This window comes from Centropristis striata, chromosome 20 (assembly GCF_030273125.1).
Source record: "Centropristis striata isolate RG_2023a ecotype Rhode Island chromosome 20, C.striata_1.0, whole genome shotgun sequence".
In the NCBI taxonomy this organism is placed as follows: Eukaryota; Metazoa; Chordata; class Actinopteri; order Perciformes; family Serranidae; genus Centropristis; species Centropristis striata.
The window spans coordinates 30,088,609-30,108,342 of NC_081536.1; the positions used below are offsets into that span (position 1 = coordinate 30,088,609).

A 19,734-nucleotide genomic window follows, 5' to 3' on the forward strand; every position below is an offset into this window, starting at 1 on the left:
ATATCATCCTGTACATGGCAGGTGCCAAACAAAACAGACCTAAACTGACAGTAATGTTGTGTGGTTGTGTGTGCCGGTGTTGTTATGTGAGTAATGGAAAGAGCGCCGTTGCACGCGCACATAATGCGTGTGTAGACAGGGGCTCGTGGTCATGATAATCCGTCTATGTGTATAGTGGCAGGTGCCAAACAAAACAGACCTAAAATGACAGTTATTTTGTGTGGTTGTGTGTTGCCCGGTGTTGTTATGTGCGTAATGGGAAGAGCGCCTTTGCGCGCGCACTGTTTGCGTGTGTAGGCAGGGGCCCGTGGCGAGTTTGTGTCCAGGGCCCGTGGTCATGATAATCCGTCTATGTTGGCAGCCATTACAGCGTGTTCTCGGGTTTGATGGATTTGGGGATTTTCTGCACACACCTCTGGTGAACTGAACACTTGTGTCAATGTTATGTCAGTTTTTCCTTTTTAATGCATTAACAAACTATTCTAAAATTCTGTTTCCGCTTTTTCACGGTGGTGAGAGTGTAGACTGATGAGGGGATGATTTTTATTTGAATTATATTAGGCTGCAAAGTAACAAAATGTGAAAAAAAAAGTGAAGTGGTCTGGATACTTCCTGATGCACTATATACAGTCATGGAAAAATATATATATATTTGACCACCCTTGTTTTCTACAATTTCTTGTTTATTTTAATACCTGGCACAACTAAAGGTACATTTGTTTTGACAAATATAACAAAAATAGCTCGTAAGAGTTTAATTTAAGAGCGGATATGTAGACATTTTCCATGGTTTTCTTGACAAAAACCAAAATCATTATAAAAAATCGGCTGCTTTTTTCTTGTAGATTTGCCACTTTTATAAAAAAAATATTACCCCCCTCCCCCGGGTCTAATTTTTTTTTCTCATACTTGGCCCTTACATAGTTTTCTGCTTGGTTCAGCTAACATGTAAAATAACTGGAATGATTATTTATGTAACAATTATTTCACATACTAACAATTGCCCCTTATGTTAAATTCAGCCTCATCTCTGTATGTTAATTTGTTCATTATGTAATAATTTAAAACACGGAATTAACTCATTACATTATGCACAAACAGTTTTGCAGTTGTTTCCTTACATTATTCAGTTATTACATTCAGGGTTATTACAGTGGTTCACCCTGCCTGAGAGCTCGCTTTCAAATCCCGTTAACACTTTGTGCCACAGCTTTTTGTTATAAAGTTGTAGTCTCTTAGCTGAACTGGCATAATCCCAGTAACTTCATTAGGGTGATTTTTTTCCACACTTGTATACAGAGCTTGAGGTGTGAAATTGTTGCACTGCTCCTTTAAACTGTATCATAATCAGCACCATCTTCTAGCTGAGCATGCTTGGTTCACTCAGCAAAGCTTTTTAAATTCATTATAAAACTGTTCCAAGAGACAAGAATGATATATGTAAACTAGAAAGTTTCTAAAGAAATTTTGAGTGTGCTTGGCTCTGGCCTGTGACTCCCACCCATACTTTATTAGATTACAACTGTTTTCAAAATGGAAAAGAGGAGGAAGTCATGTAAGATAATAAACCGTGGTGTGTGTGTGTGTGTGTGTGTGTGTGTGTAACTTGTCAGTTAGATCAGAGTAATCAACTGCAATCAACTGCTCCTGCTCCATTTGATGCCACTGAGAGACAGAAAACTAGTTGAGAGTTCACCTCGAACAGAAAATTTTTTGGGGGGAAAACCGTAGTTCCCATAAGTGAACCGACTTCACTTTGAGCATCCTGAAATCTTCCTGAACTTCTACATGTGTTTTGTGAAGAAAAATTAAGAAATTGTTTTTTTAGAGCAATCAGAAGAAACAGGAACATTTCTGGAGGAAAGCAGAGGTAAAAGTCTCTTTACCATGGCGGTCTGAGGCTGTGGGTGGTGTTGGTCCTACGCCCAAACTAACTCTGACAGCTTTAGCAGACGAATGTGAGTGAGAAGACAAATTTTCCTACGTTTCTATGTATAAATAATTTCTGTAGAGTGGCATTTGCGGCCTCCAAATGTATTTTTTTGACATTTCTCTCTCTCTCTGCACTCTAGCCTCTCCATAGGGTAACATTGGGGGGATTTTTGGCGTGTTTTTGCCGAATAATTTGAAAACAGTTTGTCGAAACCCTTAGAAGAGTCATAGCACACTTGTCATGGCAGAGCCGGTCAATTTGATACCTTTTAGTGTGTGTGCGACAAAACTCTGGGAGGAGTAGTCGACCCAAAAAAAAAAAAAACAAACAAACAAAACAAACGAAAGTATAATTGGATTAAGTTCGGTGAATAGTATAAAGTGTGCTTTTTCAAGCACACTCAGCAAGTTTAAGGGAGAATTCACATTCGGCTGATTGAAATGTGACTGTAGCATTGGGCATCAAAAACTACCCATCAGTACTCAAAAAGACTTTGGTTGGAAACCTGCACTGCACATGCACTTTGGTCTCACTGATTAGAAACAGAGACAGATACCATTAAAATGTTTTTTTAAACACTGCAAGCAACAAAAAAATGAAATTCCATCATCTCCATTAAAGACAAATGCCTCAAAATCTGGGAAAACAAACCAGAACTCTGCATGTTTGTTTAACATTCTCTAGTTTAATCCAGACAGGATGAGTTAACCAGCAGTCACCAGATCAATGTAATCATCAGCTTTACTTTATGGATGGTTCCATTTAATAAATCCCCTTCACAGAAAAGACTTGGAATCAGTGGGACTCTGACAAATGCTTGTATTTCTTAAACATTATCCAAAACGAGAACATTTTATCAGTTCTACATTGTAGAAAAACTGATCCCTAAAAAGACCAGAAACATTACTACATTTCACTGAGAAAATAAAAACATCAAGTACACCATCAGTCGCTTTAACTGACGTGTGGTTAAAACAGTGGAAACTCCAGGACCCGGTCTGAGTCCAGATCGCACCAAAGACCCTACTGGATCTGAAAAGTCAGGCGCTCACGTCCACAATGTCCCAAAAACCAGAGACTCAGTGGAAACACTTCAAGTAAGGAGCCTTCAGTCCGTCAGAGTCTCAGAGTCTCTCCTCCTCTCTCAGTCTGCTGCTCAGTTTGTCCAGAACGATGTTGAGCTCCATGTTCTTGTTCAGCTTGAGGTAGAAATCCTTCCTGACTGGATGAATCGTGAGCCAATCAGCCGCCACCTCCGCCAGCAGACGTAGGTGTTTCTCCATCTCACCTGTTCATCAGCAAGAAAGAACAGACGATTAGGCCCGTCACCAGGAGTAATATATCGACTTATCTTTCATACGGTTGCACGTCTCTGTGATAAATGATTCACATCTAGATACACAGGTTACAATACGATTCATAAACATAAATATTAATTACAGACCGACTTGATACAGTGTAAGAACGATACGATTTTATTTGATTGTACGGTTTATATTTGATATTTTAGAGTGTGTCACTCACAAGTTAGGGCTGCACAATTAATAAAATTTAAAAAAAAAATTCTCAAACTTCTTTTTTTTTTTTTTTCCTCTTTCGTTCACATAATGAGAATGATATAAATAAAAGCAATAAAAAAAACCCACAAAAAACAGAAACAAAACCCTAGGTGGAGTCAAATCAAATATCAAAACAAAAATAAGGTTAACAAATAAAATAGATTTAAATATTAATAATACAACTCTGAGGATGTCAAGTTTATCAAAATTTACATTTGTTAATCTTTCATGGGGTTAGATTTAGTATAATAGTCCATAACTGGCGAATTAATCAAATTTTAATCGTGATTTTGGCCGCCACGATTAAATTAACCTGATCGTCGGTGATTCATACCTGCACTATATTTATACTCTGTGTTCATATGCAAATACCTTGCACTTTACTACTCTGCACTTCTGGTTAGATGCTAAACTGCATTTCATTGTCCTAGTACTTGTACTCTGTTCAATGACAATAAAGTTGAATCTAATCTAAAAAAAAATTCCATTTTTAAAATGCGACTCTCCTGCATATCTAATCAAGCACTTTCTACACCAGTAGTCCACCGACCACCAGGGGGCAAAAAAAAAAAACAGTAAAGAGTATGAGAGTCTGTCTTGATGATAACCAAACTTATTATCCAGAAAAACGTGGAAATTGTTTAGATATCAGCTCTTAAATTAAACTCTTACGAGATATTTTTGTTGTTATCATTATATTTGAACAAACAAATGGACCTTTAGTTGTACCAGGCATTAAAATGAACAAGAAATTGAAAATACAAAGGTGGTCTAATAATTTTTCCCTTTGACTGTATATTAATACAGTGATATTCAGTTTGTCCTCCAGAGGAAACTCGTTCCAACTTTTCCTAAAATCAGCTCTGCCGCTGTGTGAACCAACCTGAGCTCAGAGCAGATCTGTAGCTGGCCACCGTCCTGTTACACGCCACTTCCATGATTAGAGCCGGTTTCTTCTCCGCAACGAAAACACTCCGCAGGATCCTGGCCAGTTCGGGGAGCCGTGACATCATCAGCAGGCGGTCCTCGTGGTCGGGGTTTCGGGTCATGGCCGCCTGGATCTTCTGGGCCTCCTTTGCCCGGATCTGAAACGGCAAGAAACCAACTTTTATTTTCGGTAAAATGTAGCTGATGGCACTTCCTGGTTTGCCTCCCTCAGCTCAGTCCCGGAGGTTGCCGCTTGGAATCAACACATGATTTTGTTATGGTGAGTAAAGCTCAGTCAGGTCCACCTACCCGGTCCAGCAGGGACTGGGACAGTCCTTTCAGGGCCGTCGGGACCGGGGCTGAGGCTTCGGGGGCCGCTGGGTTCTGTGGAGGTGTCGTCTCTTTATTCTCTGCAGCTTTATCTTCTGTCTTCTTAGCCAGAGAAACCAGAGCCTTCTCCATCTGAACACAGGACGAGAAACATTTGATTCAGACAAATGTGAGTGAGAAGACCAATTTTCCTACGTTCCTATGTATAAATTATTTCTGTAGAGTTGCATTTGTGGCCTCGAGCACAGTTTCCAAATTTATTTTTTGACAATTTTTTCTCTCCCTCTGCACTCTAGCGATGATGTCATCTCCATAGGGGGATTTTTTGGCATGTTTTTAAAGAATAATTTGAAACGTTTGCCAAAATCCTTAGAAAAGTCACAGCATGCTTGTCATGGCCGAGCCGGTCGATTTGATACCTTTTTAGTGTATCTGCGACCAAAACTCTGGTAGGAGGAGTCGACCGAAAAAAACAAAACATGGAAGAAACTGAAGAATGAAATCTAGGAATAAGCCCGGTGGATTACATGTAGTGTGCTTTTTCAAGCTGTTACACTGTTACATTAATCATTATGACCACAGTACCTTGGGAGTGATGAATGAGCGAGCCTTGTCCAGCACCTCCTGAGCCGTGGACAGTTTCTCCGTGTGTGGAGGTTGGGGCAGAGAGCTCAGTGGGACGGCCGGCACCGTGTCCACGTTAAATTTAGGGTGCCAGCGGGTCAGTTTATCATCTGGAACAGACACCGGAGGAACCAACGAGGACAGGAAGACCTGCAGAGAAATCAATTAGACATTAAAATGGATTCCAGTTTCACAGACTGAAAACTTGCCATGTTTAAACTTCATCATTTGCTGCCTAGTTATGACTCAGACTGTATGAATCCAAATGAAAGCAACACTGTAGCAACACTGACCTGGTGGTGCTGTTTGACGATGGAGACCAGGTTGTGGTGGAAGACCTGCCGTCTCTCCAGGAGACGAGAGGCCAACAGGAGAGGACGAGCTTCACTCTGGTCTGAGGAGGACAGAGCACAAACAGGATCATGAGCACCTTAGACCTGCAGTTTACATCGACATGCTAGTAGGACTTTTCTTTGAAGGGGTCGTTTTTGACCATCCCATAATATGGTGTGTTTTTGCTATTTTTGGACAAACTGTACTACCACATGTATCAAATCGAGTATAATTGACTCATTTTAAGCCATTTTTAAAATTTGACCTCTTTACAAAAATCAACATGCTATAGTATGACTTTTATTTGAGGGGGTCATTTTTGGACATCTCATAATATGGTGTTTTTCTGTCATTTCTGGCCATATTATGCTCCAATATCTACCAATAGACTATAATTTAACCATTTGAAGCATTTTTTAGGCATTTCAAAATTAAACCTTTGACAAAAAGCGACATGCTTTAGTATTACTTTTTTCCAGTTTTTTGGCATCCCATACCATGGTGTTTTTTTTGCTATTTTTGGACAAACTATACTACTGCATGTATCAACAGAGCATAACAGGGTCATTTAAAATATATTAAATTTAAAGAAAGTGTTAAAATGCCTAAAAATGGGTCAATTATACTCTGTTGATGTATATTAAGAGCATAATATGGCCAGAAATGACAGAAAAACACCATATTATGGGATGTCCAAAAATTACCCAACCAAAAAAAAGTCATACTATAGCATGTCGATTTTTGTCAAAAATGGTCAAATTTTAAAATGCCTAAAAATGCTTAAAATGGGTCAATTATAGTCTGTTGAAACTTGTGGTAGAATAATTTGTAAAAAAAAAAAAAAAAAAAAAAAAAAAAAAAAAGCGAATTAACACCATTTTATGGGATATCCAAAAAAAAGTAACAAATTTTGAGCAGAAGTGGGACTCCAAGACTGAAGCGAGTGTTCTTACCAGAGGGGATGACAGGCTCCACAGTGAGCTGGTAGCTGCCCTTCTTAATGCTGCTGTTGAAGGTCGGGATGTTCTTCTCCTGTCTGAAGGTGTACGCCTCAGGAAACACCGTCTTTATCTGACACACGTGGCTCTCCTCAAAGCGCCTGCAGGGGAAAATCAAAAACAACAGCAAGACTTTAGCTCCTGCAGCCCGACAGACAGAGCCAAACACAGACGTCTACCATCTCTATCAAATAAAAAAGGAAACAATAACAGACTAAAAGGACACAAAGAAGCTAAACACTTTCTGTCATGGTTCAAAAACAGTTTAAAATAAAAGCTGTGTCGACGTCCTTCCAAAATGTTGTAGCAATGTCAAAATGTGTCTTTATCACAATTGGCACAATCTACTATCTAGATCTACAGTGTGCATTAAGGAGATTCATAAAAACAAAAAATAATTTCCCTAAATTTTGCATTTAGCTGTTTTTGGTGACATGCCAAACCTGGAAAAGTCAAGTCAAAGTTTATTTATAGAGCACATTTAAAAACAACCTCAGTTGACCAAAGTGCTGTGCTGTTAATAAACAAACAATACTAAAACAATAAAATAGTAATAAAAACCACATTTAAAAAACTAAGTTAGAGTTAAAAAGGAAATAAAAGAGTATAAAGTGAAAAAAAAGGCAGGATTCTTGCCTAGCTGGGACTGAACGCCAAGGAGAATAAATAGTTTTTTTAATAATGATTTAAGGTGCTCAGCAGACTGTGCAGCTCTGAGCTCTTTGGAACAGAGTCTGGACCGGGTACGACCAGCAGCAGCTGATTAGACGACCTCGGTGCTCATTTACTGTCTCGTTGCGTTCACTCACTTGTGCATCATGTCCTGGACTCCCTGCTTGATCTTGGGGAAGGTGGCGGTCTCGCAGCGGTTGTGCAGCATGCCCACCAGAGTGTCCATGCTCCTGAACATCTCCCCCAGCAGCTTGTAGTGGTAGGGCAGGGACAGGCCCGGGGGGGCCGCCTGGGCGAGGGTGTGGTACCGCTGGTACGCTGGCAGCTCGCTGCTGAGACACGAGGGAGAAAAGAAAACACGTTGGCTTCTGATTGTGAATGTGAGGGGTAAAATAGTGAATGTGAGGGGTAAAATAGTGAATGTGAGGGGTAAAATGGTGAATGTGAGGGGTAAAATGGTGAATGTGAGGGGTGAAAGCGTGAATGTGAGGGGTGAAAGCGTGAATGTGAGGGGTGAAAGAGTGAATGTGAGGGGTGAAAGAGTGAATGTGAGGGGCGAAAGAGTGAATGTGAGAGGCGAAAGAGTGAATGTGAGAGGGTGTGGTACTGCTGGTACGCCGGCTGCTCGCTACTGAGACAACAGAGAGTAAAAGAAAACACGTTGGCTTCTGATCTGGACTTCATACTATTAGTACTGCAGCTGCACAGTCCAGATTTAAAGCTTCCAGCTGTTCGTGTGTGTGTGTGTGTGTGTGTGTGTGTGTGTGTGTGTGTGTGCTCACCTGTCCTGTGTCGGTGTGTCGCTCTGCGTGCTCTCCTCAGCTTCTCTCTCCTCCTTCCTCCGCAGAGCTTTAGCTGCGAGCTCTTTGGCTTGTGCTACAGAGACCTTGAGGGAGCGAGCATCAGGAGCAGCAGGTTTGGTGGTTTTGGTGCTGTGAGGAGCTGAAGCAGAGGAGGAGGAGGAGGAGGAGGAGGCTGCAGCAGTAGGAGCAGCGCTGGTGATCTCCTCCGCTTGTTTCTTGATCTTCTGGAGGCGGGACTTGAGGGTCACAAGGTCCTCTTTAGATAAAACCTGACCGGAAGAGATTTACACACCGAGACATTTAGGACTTTAAGAATAAGTCTGGTAATATTATTTATTTTTTGTTGTTGTCAATTAATCTAACGTACAAACCAAAACCATGAATAGTGTGCCCTACTAACAAATGTAGTGCATCTGTTCCTTTTATGCCATTTTTCATGGGATTTGTCAACAATATGACAAATATAGAATAACACCACACTTAACATCTGAATTAGACTCAATATGTTGACTTCACTCATTACTTTTTTTATCTCATTATTTCAACTTTTTATCTCAAAATTCCTACTTTAAATCACATAATTATGACTTTTATCTCAAAACCGAATGTTATAATAATATGGAAATGTTGGCCTCTGAAAAGTATGTCCATCTATATGACTCAATACTTGGTTGGGGCTGTTTGACTTGAACTACTGGAAATGTACTTTTCCATCATATTCTAAAGAATTGAGATGCTCCTATATGTGTGTACACTTATTAATGGCTGTACTTTGCAGCATGAAGCTATTTTGTCACGTTTCTGGAGAACTGCACCACGATCAGAACTGCATGTGCACAAACACCATTAGTGATCTGATAAATACAGCTCTACTTCACCATGCAATGCTTATTAATGCAGTTTTACCACAACTGCTGAAGCTTTGCAGGAGACCAAGACAACCGCCAAGCTCTGTCACAAATCTGTAGTTTGTTTGTTTTTTGAGATAATGCACCAGCGAGCATGATCTTTAGTCAATCTGAAAACAGTGTGTTACCTTCTTGGCCGGTCCTTTAGTGTTTCTGCTGCTGACTCCGCTCTGAGGAGAGCTGCTAGTCGGCACATTAACATCAGTTTTCTGCCTGGAGACAGGAGCTGGGGGGGTGGGGTGCTGCAGGGTCACCTCACTGGGCTGAACTGCAGCCTGGACAAACAACAACAACATGGATTTACTCTTAATGGTCACCAGTGATACACACAGAATGAGACCTTTGCAGGCTTCTCCATTATTAACCCATTGAAGCCTGGAAAGCGGATACATCGTTTTGTAGTATTTGTATAAGCTCTCAAATACTTTTTGAATTTCATTTCTATCTGCTACAGAGGCTGAAAAATCTATTATTAAGTAGAAGCGTTGACACTTCAGTTGAATTTCCAGAAAAACTTCAGGTTTTAGGGGCTTATTTTAAAATCGCCCAGAGGTTTTACAGGCAGTTTTAGGCGTCAATGGGTTAATGGGGCAAAGAATGAAGAGGTGCGTCTGTATAATTCATTCCCATATCATCAAGAAAGTCTACCGAGTCTTTTGAGTCTAATGATTTTGTTTATTATCAAGAAAAACATGGAAAATATCTAGATATCAGCTCTTAAATTAAACTCTTATCAGCCACTTTTGTTATTATTTTATTTGTCCAAACAAATGTACCTTTAGTTGTACCGAGCAATGAAAAGAAGAATTAAAGAAAAAGGGTGGTTAATAATTTTTTTCCATTACTGTATTTATTCAAAATATAATATAAGATTATTTGGAATGATGCATTTATGTAGGCAGCGTTTTAATTGTTAAGTTAATTTTGTAAAGACAGGGATCATTTCAACTACTACAACTATACTGTTATGAGGTTTATTTTTTAAATGTCTGATCACTTTAAACTGACAAATTACTTCAGCTAAATGTAGTAGAGTAAAAAGTCCAATATTTATTTTTTTTATATATATATATATATATATATATATATATATATATATATATATAAAAATAAATAAAATATATATATTCCAGGTTGGATTGTTATTAGTTAGGAGGTTTAATTAAAAAAAAGTCTCATCACTTTTAAATGTATCATGTTTTTATGTTCAATCTGGACCTGAAAAGTCATAAAAAGAAAGAAAAGGTACAATATCTGCCTCTAAATGTGGTGGAGTAGGAGTATAAAGTTACATAAAATGGAAATACTCAAGTAAATAGTTAAAGATGAGTTAAATACAGAAAAACAACATAAAGAAAGTTTATTTTGAATAGTCTCTACATACATCTTGCACAGATTGAGTGTAATGGCTGAAACATTTGGTTATTGAGGGTTTACAGACTCTCTGCAGGATTTCTGCAGAAAACATAATAAAGTTTACCTGTGGTGAGTCCTGAGGGAGGACCAGCTTCTTCCGGGCCCGGGTCCTGGTCTCTTTCTTCGGGTTGTTTGCTTTGGCCCCCTCCGCTTGCCGTCTCTTCTTGGCCGTGCTGTGGTCGGCGGTGGCGGAGAACACGGCGCCCCCGAGGTCGAACTCATTCTCGGCCAAACTCCGCTTCGGTGTCCGGGGGCTGGAGGGCCGATCCTCGGCGGGGTTACCGGCAGCACTCGGCCCGCCGCTCAGCTCCACAGCCTCGTCGATAACTCGGACAAACTCTGCGTGGACGGAAGACGAGCAGAGGGAACTTTTGTCCTTGTTGGAGGATCTCGATCTGGTTCTGGAGACGTGGACAACAGCCGGCTTGGCTGGTTTCACCGGGCCGGCGACGCCTCTCTTTCTCTGGGAAAAGAAGTCCGTAACTCGGGCCTGAGACATGGTTCTGGTCCTGGAGGTGGATCCACGCCGCTCGGGTCTACTGTGAGTCGGCTGAGGCAAAAATAAATACTGTCCGACCACAATAGAGCTCCGGAAATACTCACACTCCGCAGGAAGACGAAAGGAAATTCGCGCGAAATCGCCGAAGCAACGTCACATCCGTCCCGCCTCCTTATCTCCTTATATGGTAAAAGAGGCGGGGCCGTGTTGATGAATGGAGCAGTTACATGTGATAATACTGCCAAAGCATCAGTACACAATAATAATCATATTAATAATAAAATAATTACTCCACTACAGTAAAATTCCTGCATTCAGAACTTACTGAAGTAAAAGTACAAAAGTATCAGCATCAAAATGTACTTAAAGTATCAAAAGTAAAAGTACTCTTTATGCAGATTGATCCCAGATTGTTTTAAATATATATTTACTTTATTTATAATAAACGTAATAAACAGTTATGAGGTTGGTTTTTTTTTTAATTTTATGTTAAATATCGACCTGAAAAGTAACTAAAGTTGAGAGATATATGTAATAGAGTAAAAAGTGCAATTTAAGTATAAAGTTACAAAAAATAGAAAGTACTCAAATAAATCACAATTGTATTTAAATACAGGGCTCATTTCAACTATTAATATACTGTTATACTGTTAATTTAAAAAAAAAAAAATCGAATCACTTTAAATTGATAAATTAATCCACTACAGCTAAATGTAGTGGAGTAAAAAGTCCAATAAGTATAAACTTACATAAAATGGAAATACTCCAGTAAAGTACAAGTACCTCAAAATTATACTTAAGTACAGTACTTGAGTAAATGTACTTAGTTACATTCCACCACTGATAATAATTACATATCAATATATAAATATATAAATACATATACAGTAATTTTCCGTGGTTTTCTTGATAATAACCAAAATCATTATCAAGAAAACCATGTAAAATGTCTAGATATCAGCTCTTGAATTAAACTCTTATGAGCTAATTTTGTTGTTATCATTATATTTGTCCAAACAAATGTACCTTTGGTTGTACCAGGCATTAAAATGAACAAGTAAATGGGTGGTTTAATATTTTTTTCCATGACTGTATTTATTCCAAATATATTATTAGATTATTTGGAATGATGCATTTATGTAAGCAATGTTTTAATTTTTAAATTCATTTTGCAAAGACAGGGCTCATTTTAACTACTTAATATATTGTTATGAAGTTTAATCACTTTAAATTGACAAATTACTCCACTACAGCTAAATGTAGTGGAGTAAAAAGTCCAATATTTGCCTCAAAATGTAGTGGGGTAGAAGTATAAAGTTACATAAAATGGAAATACTCCAGTAAAGTACAAGTACCTCAACATTATACTTAAGTACAGTACTTGAGTAAATGTACTTAGTTACATCCCACTGGAAATAATCACATCAATACATGATGTATTATATAAAACTTTAGCTGATGTTAATATGTTAATAATCATTTTTATTGCACCCAATTTAATTAAAGATTTAAATGTCATATAATTTGAGCTATTTAAGTGTCAAAATTGAATACATATAAATCTTTGTATCTTTTGTCTTTTGTTAAAGACATTAATTATTCCCCAGTGTAATTACTTCAGGCTGAAACTGAAACTGAAGCACATGATTAATCATCATGATCACAGACACACAACAAGCCGTCAACAAGCTATTGTTGCTCTCTTTATTAATTTACCTTTATTATGTTCATTTCCTTAAAGTTGACGTATTTAACATATTAGATTTTTACTCTGGAAGCAAATGATACAAGAATAAAAGATCAAAGTAGTGTGACATAGTTTAAGTCACCATTCACAGCATTCATATAAGAAACAAGAGTCCAGATTCCAACAAAGCTTGGACACAGTGTAAACATAAATACAAACAGAACATCAAAATTAGAATTTAGAGTGTATATTTAAAAAAACAAATGCACTGTAAAAAAAAACAACTGTTGTTTTTATGGTAAAAAAAAACAACAGCTGTGGTTGTCAGAACTTTACCGTAATAAATACGGTGCAACTTTTTCTAATATAACGGTAAAATGATATTAGCACTGTTGATTTCACATTTAAGATTGTCATTTTATTTCATATTTTACCTTAAATTTTTTTTTTTTAAATCAAAGGAAATGCTGTTCTGCCATTTAATTGACAAGAAAATAATCCATAAATGCTGCATAAATTAAAGATTTTAACCATTAAATATTACAGTACATTTTTGTTAGAGATATGGTGTTTAGTACATTTTAAAGTGAGAAAAATTATTTATATATATATATATATATATGTGTGTGTGTGTGTGTGTGTGTGTGTGTGTGTGTGTGTGTGTGTGTGTGTGTGTGTGTGAATGTGAGAGGTAAAACTGTGAATGTGAGATGTAAAATTATATGCAAAGATAAAATTGTGTATGAGAGGTAAATTTGTGAATGTGAGAGGTAAGAATGGATTATGGTCTCTACGGCCCCTCACAGAGCCTCATGAGCTTCTTTCCACACATATGTGTTTTCAGGTGCTGAAGTTTAATAAGGAATGTTATTATTAATGTTATTTTACAGATTACATTTTAAGGCTTCTAAAATCTGTAGACTGCATTGTTTATCTGTTCATCGGTCTTTAATTTCCAATTCTATGTTTTTAGGTTGAACGAACACAATTTCTTTATTTTAGCAGTCCTTGACATAAATTAGTTGATGTAACTCAATTTAAATACAATACATACATGTTTTTAATTTGAGTTCAACCAAATGTAAAAAATTGAGTTACATTAACTCAAATACATTATATTGCATCTATATGCGCTTGTTTTGAGTTGGGGCTACATATATTTTTGGATGGAAATTCTGCCCACAATTTAATTGAGTTCATCCAATGAGTTATTTTTTTGAGTGCATGCAACCACTGCTACAGTGTTGCCTTCACTTGCTCCATGTTTTTACAGTATTTGTTCAATAGGGGGCGCCACAGATTTACACAATGTCATTTATTATTTCGGCGTCAGATAGCTCAGTTACAGGGTATGTAGTGGTTTGGCTTGGAGACAGACTTGACTGTAACCAATAAACAGGCAACACATTTTAAACTACAGTAATAACAACAAATAGGCTTCACATCAGTGTTTTTCAAGTATCTTCTTTGCTGAGCACACACTGTTTTAGGCTTGTTAACTCTATGGAGTCTTGGGCTATTTAGTCCACTTTTGAATCCTTTCCATGCTGCCTGTATACACCACTTAAAATGTTTAAATGCCATGTTGGTATACTTTTTTCAGCACAACCTCACCTATATGACCTAATAATAATAATTGATTTTTTATTCTGACTTAATGGATCAACATTTTGAACCAAAAAGAAAAAAGAAAAACCAACATAAATGTGATCTTGTGATTGTGTGTGATCCTGTCATCCAACTCTGGTTTTTATTCTAGTGTGACTCTATTTTATTTGTGTCTTTTGTGTTTAGCGTAACAATTTTGGTCATTTTGTGTATTTGTAAGTCTTTTTGTGTTTTTTTGATCATTTTGTGTCTGTTGTTGTGTCTTTTTTTAGTCATTTTGTGTCTTTTTTGGGGCATTTTGTGTCTTTTTTTAGTCATGTTGTGTCTTTTTTAGTCATTATGTGTCTTTTTTTGTCATTTTGTGTCATTTTTTTGGTAATTTTGTGCCTTTTTTAGTCATTTTGTGTCTTTTTTGTCTTTCTTTGGTCATTTTGTGTCTTTTTTTAGTCATTTTGTGTCTTTTTTTTTTGGTCATTTTGTGTCTTTTTAGTCCTTTAGTCCAACATAAAATGAGATTTTGAGTCTTTTTTTTCAACTTTCAAAACACTATCATGCTCAATAAAGAATTTTAAAAGCTGCAAATGTGAACAAAGGTTGCAAATATAAATCTATTTGAGCTTGTCTCCAGTTTTACTTGGTATATCATCATCAAACTGAAACTGGCCTCATGGAGTTTACAGCCAGAACTTTAGAGGTAAATTTACAGTAGGGCTCCACGCTGCTTTGTTTTCTAGTCTGGATGTCATCAACAAGTCATGATTTGGAGCTTTTGGAGACTCCAGAGGGTTAATGGATGCATGGTTTGTAAAGCAGTGCAGCAGCAGAGAGAGAAGCTGTGCAGAGTTGACTGAAACGAAGTGTGTGTGTGCTCAGAAAGCCTTTGCCTGTTTTCCTGCCTGTGTGTCAGAGAGGTGACAGCAGCAGCAGCAGCAGCTCTGTGGAGAGAGAATAGCTCCTCTATGAACGCCCAGATTGGGACTGACTTGCCTGTGAATCACATTTTCCACCTACAACACTGTTCTGGGCCCCGCCGAAGGAACACATGCAACAAAAACCTTTCTTCCTCTTGGATTACTTCACTGAAAACGAGTCGGGTTCTTTCTTTTTTTTAACTCCCGCCGTCTGAACTTGAATCACACAAGGAGAACATTTACACTCGACTAATCGGAGCAGTTTGTTTGTGGATTTTTCCACTAAAGTTTTCGCGTGTTTTTCCTCTTTTTTTTTTGGATGGAACATCATGAGCGAGTGTCGGAATAACGATCTGTACATTTCTCTGTCATATTTAATCGATCAGCGACCATGGAGGCGGATAAGTTAGCGATAAAGTGTTTAAACAGCCCGATCGGAGCCATTCAGTGATATTTATTATTATATATGATCATCGAAGCGGAGTATTGATCAGCTGAAATGGATCTTCAGGTGGTTGTCTGGCTCTTCTACTGCTTTCTGATCCCCACCGTGCTGTTAACAGGTAAGCTTTTTAACTTTTACTTTCTGTAGAAATCAACTTCTAAGCGTGTGTAACTTCTAAACTCTCACTGGGTGGAAACTAACTTTCTGACAGAGTGACTGACGGACTGCAGGCGCAGCAGCTGGAGGGGAAAATATCGCTTTTCACAACTTTTTTTTCAATTTATTTGGCATTTCTTTGATGCGAAATTACAGGAATTAAAGTCTAGACAACGTGACTTTCCTGTGTGTTCACCAGCAGCAGCACATGTATCTGCCCGGGGAGTTTATATATCTTTAAACTAAATAAATAGAGTTAGTGTGTGTCTGTGTGTTGTTGTGGTGTCGCCTCCCATGCTGCTACGTTGATGTGAAATATGATAGTGAGAAAAAAAGAAAAAAAAAACAGCAGACCAAGTACATTTGCTCAAGTACTGTACTTGTGCTTTGGTATTTCCATTTAATGTAACTTTATACTTCTACTCCACTACATTTAGAGGCAAATATTGTACTTTTTCTGTCTTTTTATGACTTTTCAGGTCCATATTTAACATAAAAACACGATAGGCTGTATTTAAACGTGATGAGACTTTTTTTTTTAATTAAACCTCCTAACTGTATATTAAGTAGTTTAAATGAGCCATACCTTGAGAAGATTCAAACACTGCTTACATAAATGCATCAATAATAATAATAATCCAATCTCGAATATATATATATAAAAATTGGACTTTACTTTACTTTTACTCCACTACATTTAGCTGCCAACTTTAGTTACTTTTCAGGTCAAGATTTAACATAGAAGGGACAGACTTTTTTAAAAAAAACCTGCATAACTGAATATTAAGTAGTTAACATCAGCAATATACATACATAATATACATATATATATATATATATATATATATATAACAGTCTGAGTGGGAGCATTCTGCACAAGGAGTACTTTTTCTTTTGATACTTTAAGTACATTTTCTGATACTTTTCTACTTTTACTTCAGTAAGTTTTGAATGCAGGACTTTTACTTGTAGTGGAGTAATTTCACAGTGAGGTATTAGTACTTTTACTGCAGTAAGAGATCTAAATACTTCTTCCACCACTGCAAAAAAAAACCCCAAATGCATGAAGTGATCTTTGTTGTTGGAATCGAAATGAATTAATTATCACCCAGAGTCTATTTACTGGTCATGCGTAACTTCCTTTGACTGATTTTTCAGTTAGATAAGGTAAAGGATGTGTTGAGTCTTGCCCAAAGCCAAACTGTAATAAATAATGAGGATGTAAGATCCTCTCAGTGTTCTATCAACCGGAAACATTTTGGGGGGGTTTGTGGTTTATTGTTGTGGTGGGCTGTCATCCTGTCAGCAGCATTTCTTCTAATACCTGTTAATGTCTTCTTTTGAGTTATTGTCTGTCTGTTGCTATGACAACAATCTGAGTCAAGGTAATTGGATCAGTAATTAGAGGCTAACATTTCCCCCCTTTGATAATAGTCTTTTTCTTGCATTTCTAGTTTAATTTGATCATGTTACCTGCAGACTTAAAGCTTTACTCAAACGAGAGTTTGAACCTGGTCTCACAGGAATCCGTGAAATAGCCACAGATTCGCTTAACTCAAAATCCGTGGAATAGCCACGGAATCACTCAAATTTCCGTGAAACTGACACGGATTTGGCTACAATGCAAGTTAATGACAGTCATATCCCGTGGTTATTCCATGGATATTTTTTCCTATTGGTTTGTTCCAAGTCATGTGACTTTCAAGGTTCCGGCGGTCAGAACAAAAAACATGGCGGACAGTTCTCTCATTTTTAGTGAAAAAATCAATATTTTGACTTAGTTTCTGCATAAATATGGATTTTGATCACATTTCTAGCGAGAAATATATGTTTTATTTTCTAAATATTCACTCAGTGAATGTACATAATCACTTTGTATGTTGGAATAGCCACGGGATATGACTGTCCACGGATTTTGAGTTAAGCAAATCACGGATTCCTGTGAGACCATGTTGTAAAATTTGCTCTCCATTCCTTTAAGTGTGGTAGGGCCAAAGGTTGTTGTTTTCCAGGTGTCTTTTTGAATTATTATGACAACTGAAAGGCCCAATAGGAAAAAGCCCAGGATGCTGGAAATACTTGTTTTCAGCACCACAGTCGACCACTAATTTCTGCAATAATCCAAAATCCAATTGGTTTTGTTGGTAGATTAGGGCTGGGCGATATGAGCAGTTATTTATTTATTTTATTTTCTGCCCTCATAGTTCACTGACATGGTCTCTACTGTAAATATGCTCAATTATTAAAGCTGGGATGTTTTTTCTCTTGAAAGACTTCATATCTTTGTGACTTTAAAGAATTCATCTGTGTGTTTCTTTAAAGGAAATACAAAGATTAACTATTTTGTGGTTATTTATTGAATATTTCGAAATGAAATCAAGGCATCGCTTCAAATGAAAACTTCACATTTTAGACGGTAGAAATCAACTTCTCTAGAAACAGTAGAACATAAATAACCTGCATTTCTTGCAAACATTTCACTTCTTCTTTTTTTTGGTGTCGTCTTCCCTAAAACCAAAATGTGTCCAAAAGACAGACATTTTTCTTTCTAATAGTGGTCTTTATTTGTGAAGCCTATCCTGCTGCACACAAAGTGTAAGCATCATAAACTTTTGCCACAGAGCTAATTATCCAAAATCCAATGGAAAAAATCTGTGTTCCATGTGGGCAGACATCAGGTGTAACATTATGATTCTTTGAGCACATTAACCAAAGCTCTGTTGGACTTTTCTGCTTATTATTTTCAGCGGCTTTAGCAGATTAAATTTTAAGACTACAGAGAAGGAAAATACATCATATGAAACTAGAAACTCTAAGCAATCCATCGTCATGACATCTTCTGGGGAATGGGCTGAGATACATTTTTTAGCAAGCGGAAAACCTGACTTATCCACCTTCAAATCGGTCCTCTGCACTGTAAAAAAGTTTGTAGAAATTACAGTAAAACTGTCAAACTGCATGAGAAATAGGGCGTAAAATAAAAAATTGCATGTCAACGTAGTAGACACTTTTAATTACCGTGAATCAAGGAATAGTAGCCTGTACAATTTTGAAAAACTGTAGAAAACACACAGTTTTAGTGTAAAAATATAAAATTTTCATGTAAAATTAATGGAGAAATGCCATATTGTCACAAGGACACAGTTACACTAAAAAATAAAGGGACTTTTCAGTCTAATTTACAGTGTTTGCTGATATTTACATTTAAATTTACAGTAGAAAACCCACTCACTTAAATTTTTACGGTGAAGTTCTGGCAACCACAGCTGCCGGTATTTTACCGCAAATTAAACAGATTTTTTTTCCAGTGTGGCTCTCTGGGTTCCCACAAGTCTCCTCTTCACATACATGTTGACTGAAGTTGAAACCATGTAATGCAAGGAAAAACCCACATTGTTTTCTCATACATTAAAATGGAATTGCATAATTTGGGTATCACTGGAAAGCTGGATTCAGTTAGCCCATCTTTAACCATCTGAAATAATCTCCTATGTCTGTTAAAAAATATGTTAAAAAATCTTTACCATGCCATGTTGGTATCAGGTTTTTCAGCATTACCTCACCTATACGTCCTGATAATTAATTTTTAACTTTGACTTACTTGAACAAAATTTTGAAACCCAAAATAAACTAAGGAAACATAAAATCTGATCTTGAAATTTATGTTTCAAAACACAGAATTTTAAGTGTTGCAAATATGAATACAGGTTGCAAATATAACATATAACATGGAATATTAGGATAATAATCCCACAAGTCTCCTCTTTACACACATGGCTGCCTCACAGTTCAGAACTGAAAATTTTCTCTTATTTGACAAAACAATTCTTGATTTAATTTAATTTTGTGGACACAAACTGCAGTACAACAGTTAAATCTCAATATATCACAATACTCACCATATCGCAAAATGCTTAAAATCGCT

General features: G+C 37.2%; 2 protein-coding genes across 2 annotated transcripts in view; one reads left to right on the forward strand and one right to left on the reverse strand.

The window, feature by feature from the left end:
- Window positions 1–2,600: 2,600 nt before the first annotated feature.
- On the reverse strand, window positions 2,601–11,144 carry cdt1 (chromatin licensing and DNA replication factor 1). Its single transcript, XM_059359452.1, has 10 exons — window positions 10,568–11,144; window positions 9,216–9,362; window positions 8,159–8,448; window positions 7,514–7,705; window positions 6,660–6,805; window positions 5,667–5,767; window positions 5,335–5,523; window positions 4,729–4,881; window positions 4,376–4,577; window positions 2,601–3,221 (listed from the first exon to the last, which is right to left on the reverse strand). Exons 1-10 carry the CDS (start codon window positions 11,000–11,002, stop codon window positions 3,058–3,060), a joined length of 2,019 nt encoding a protein of 672 aa, XP_059215435.1. The 5' UTR covers window positions 11,003–11,144; the 3' UTR covers window positions 2,601–3,057.
- Window positions 11,145–15,017: 3,873 nt separating this feature from the next.
- piezo1 (piezo-type mechanosensitive ion channel component 1) overlaps window positions 15,018–19,734 on the forward strand; it is an 86,109-nt gene continuing 81,392 nt past the window's right edge. Inside the window, exon 1 of the mRNA XM_059359681.1 lies at window positions 15,018–15,771. Coding sequence (XP_059215664.1) covers window positions 15,708–15,771 — 64 coding nt within the window. The 5' untranslated portion in view covers window positions 15,018–15,707. The remainder of the gene's footprint in view (window positions 15,772–19,734) is intronic.

Excerpts from the sequence above, each read along its gene's own strand:
- cdt1 (XM_059359452.1), bottom strand. The coding sequence starts at position 11,002 with ATGTCTCAGGCCCGAGTTACGGACTTCTTTTCCCAGAGAAAGAGAGGC. Across the intron at positions 5,768-6,659 it reads GGAGCCTGTCATCCCCTCTG|ACCAGAGTGAAGCTCGTCCT; the intron begins GTAAGAACACTC and ends TGTCCTCCTCAG. Across the intron at positions 3,222-4,375 it reads CAGATCTGCTCTGAGCTCAG|GTGAGATGGAGAAACACCTA; the intron begins GTTGGTTCACAC and ends GCTGATGAACAG.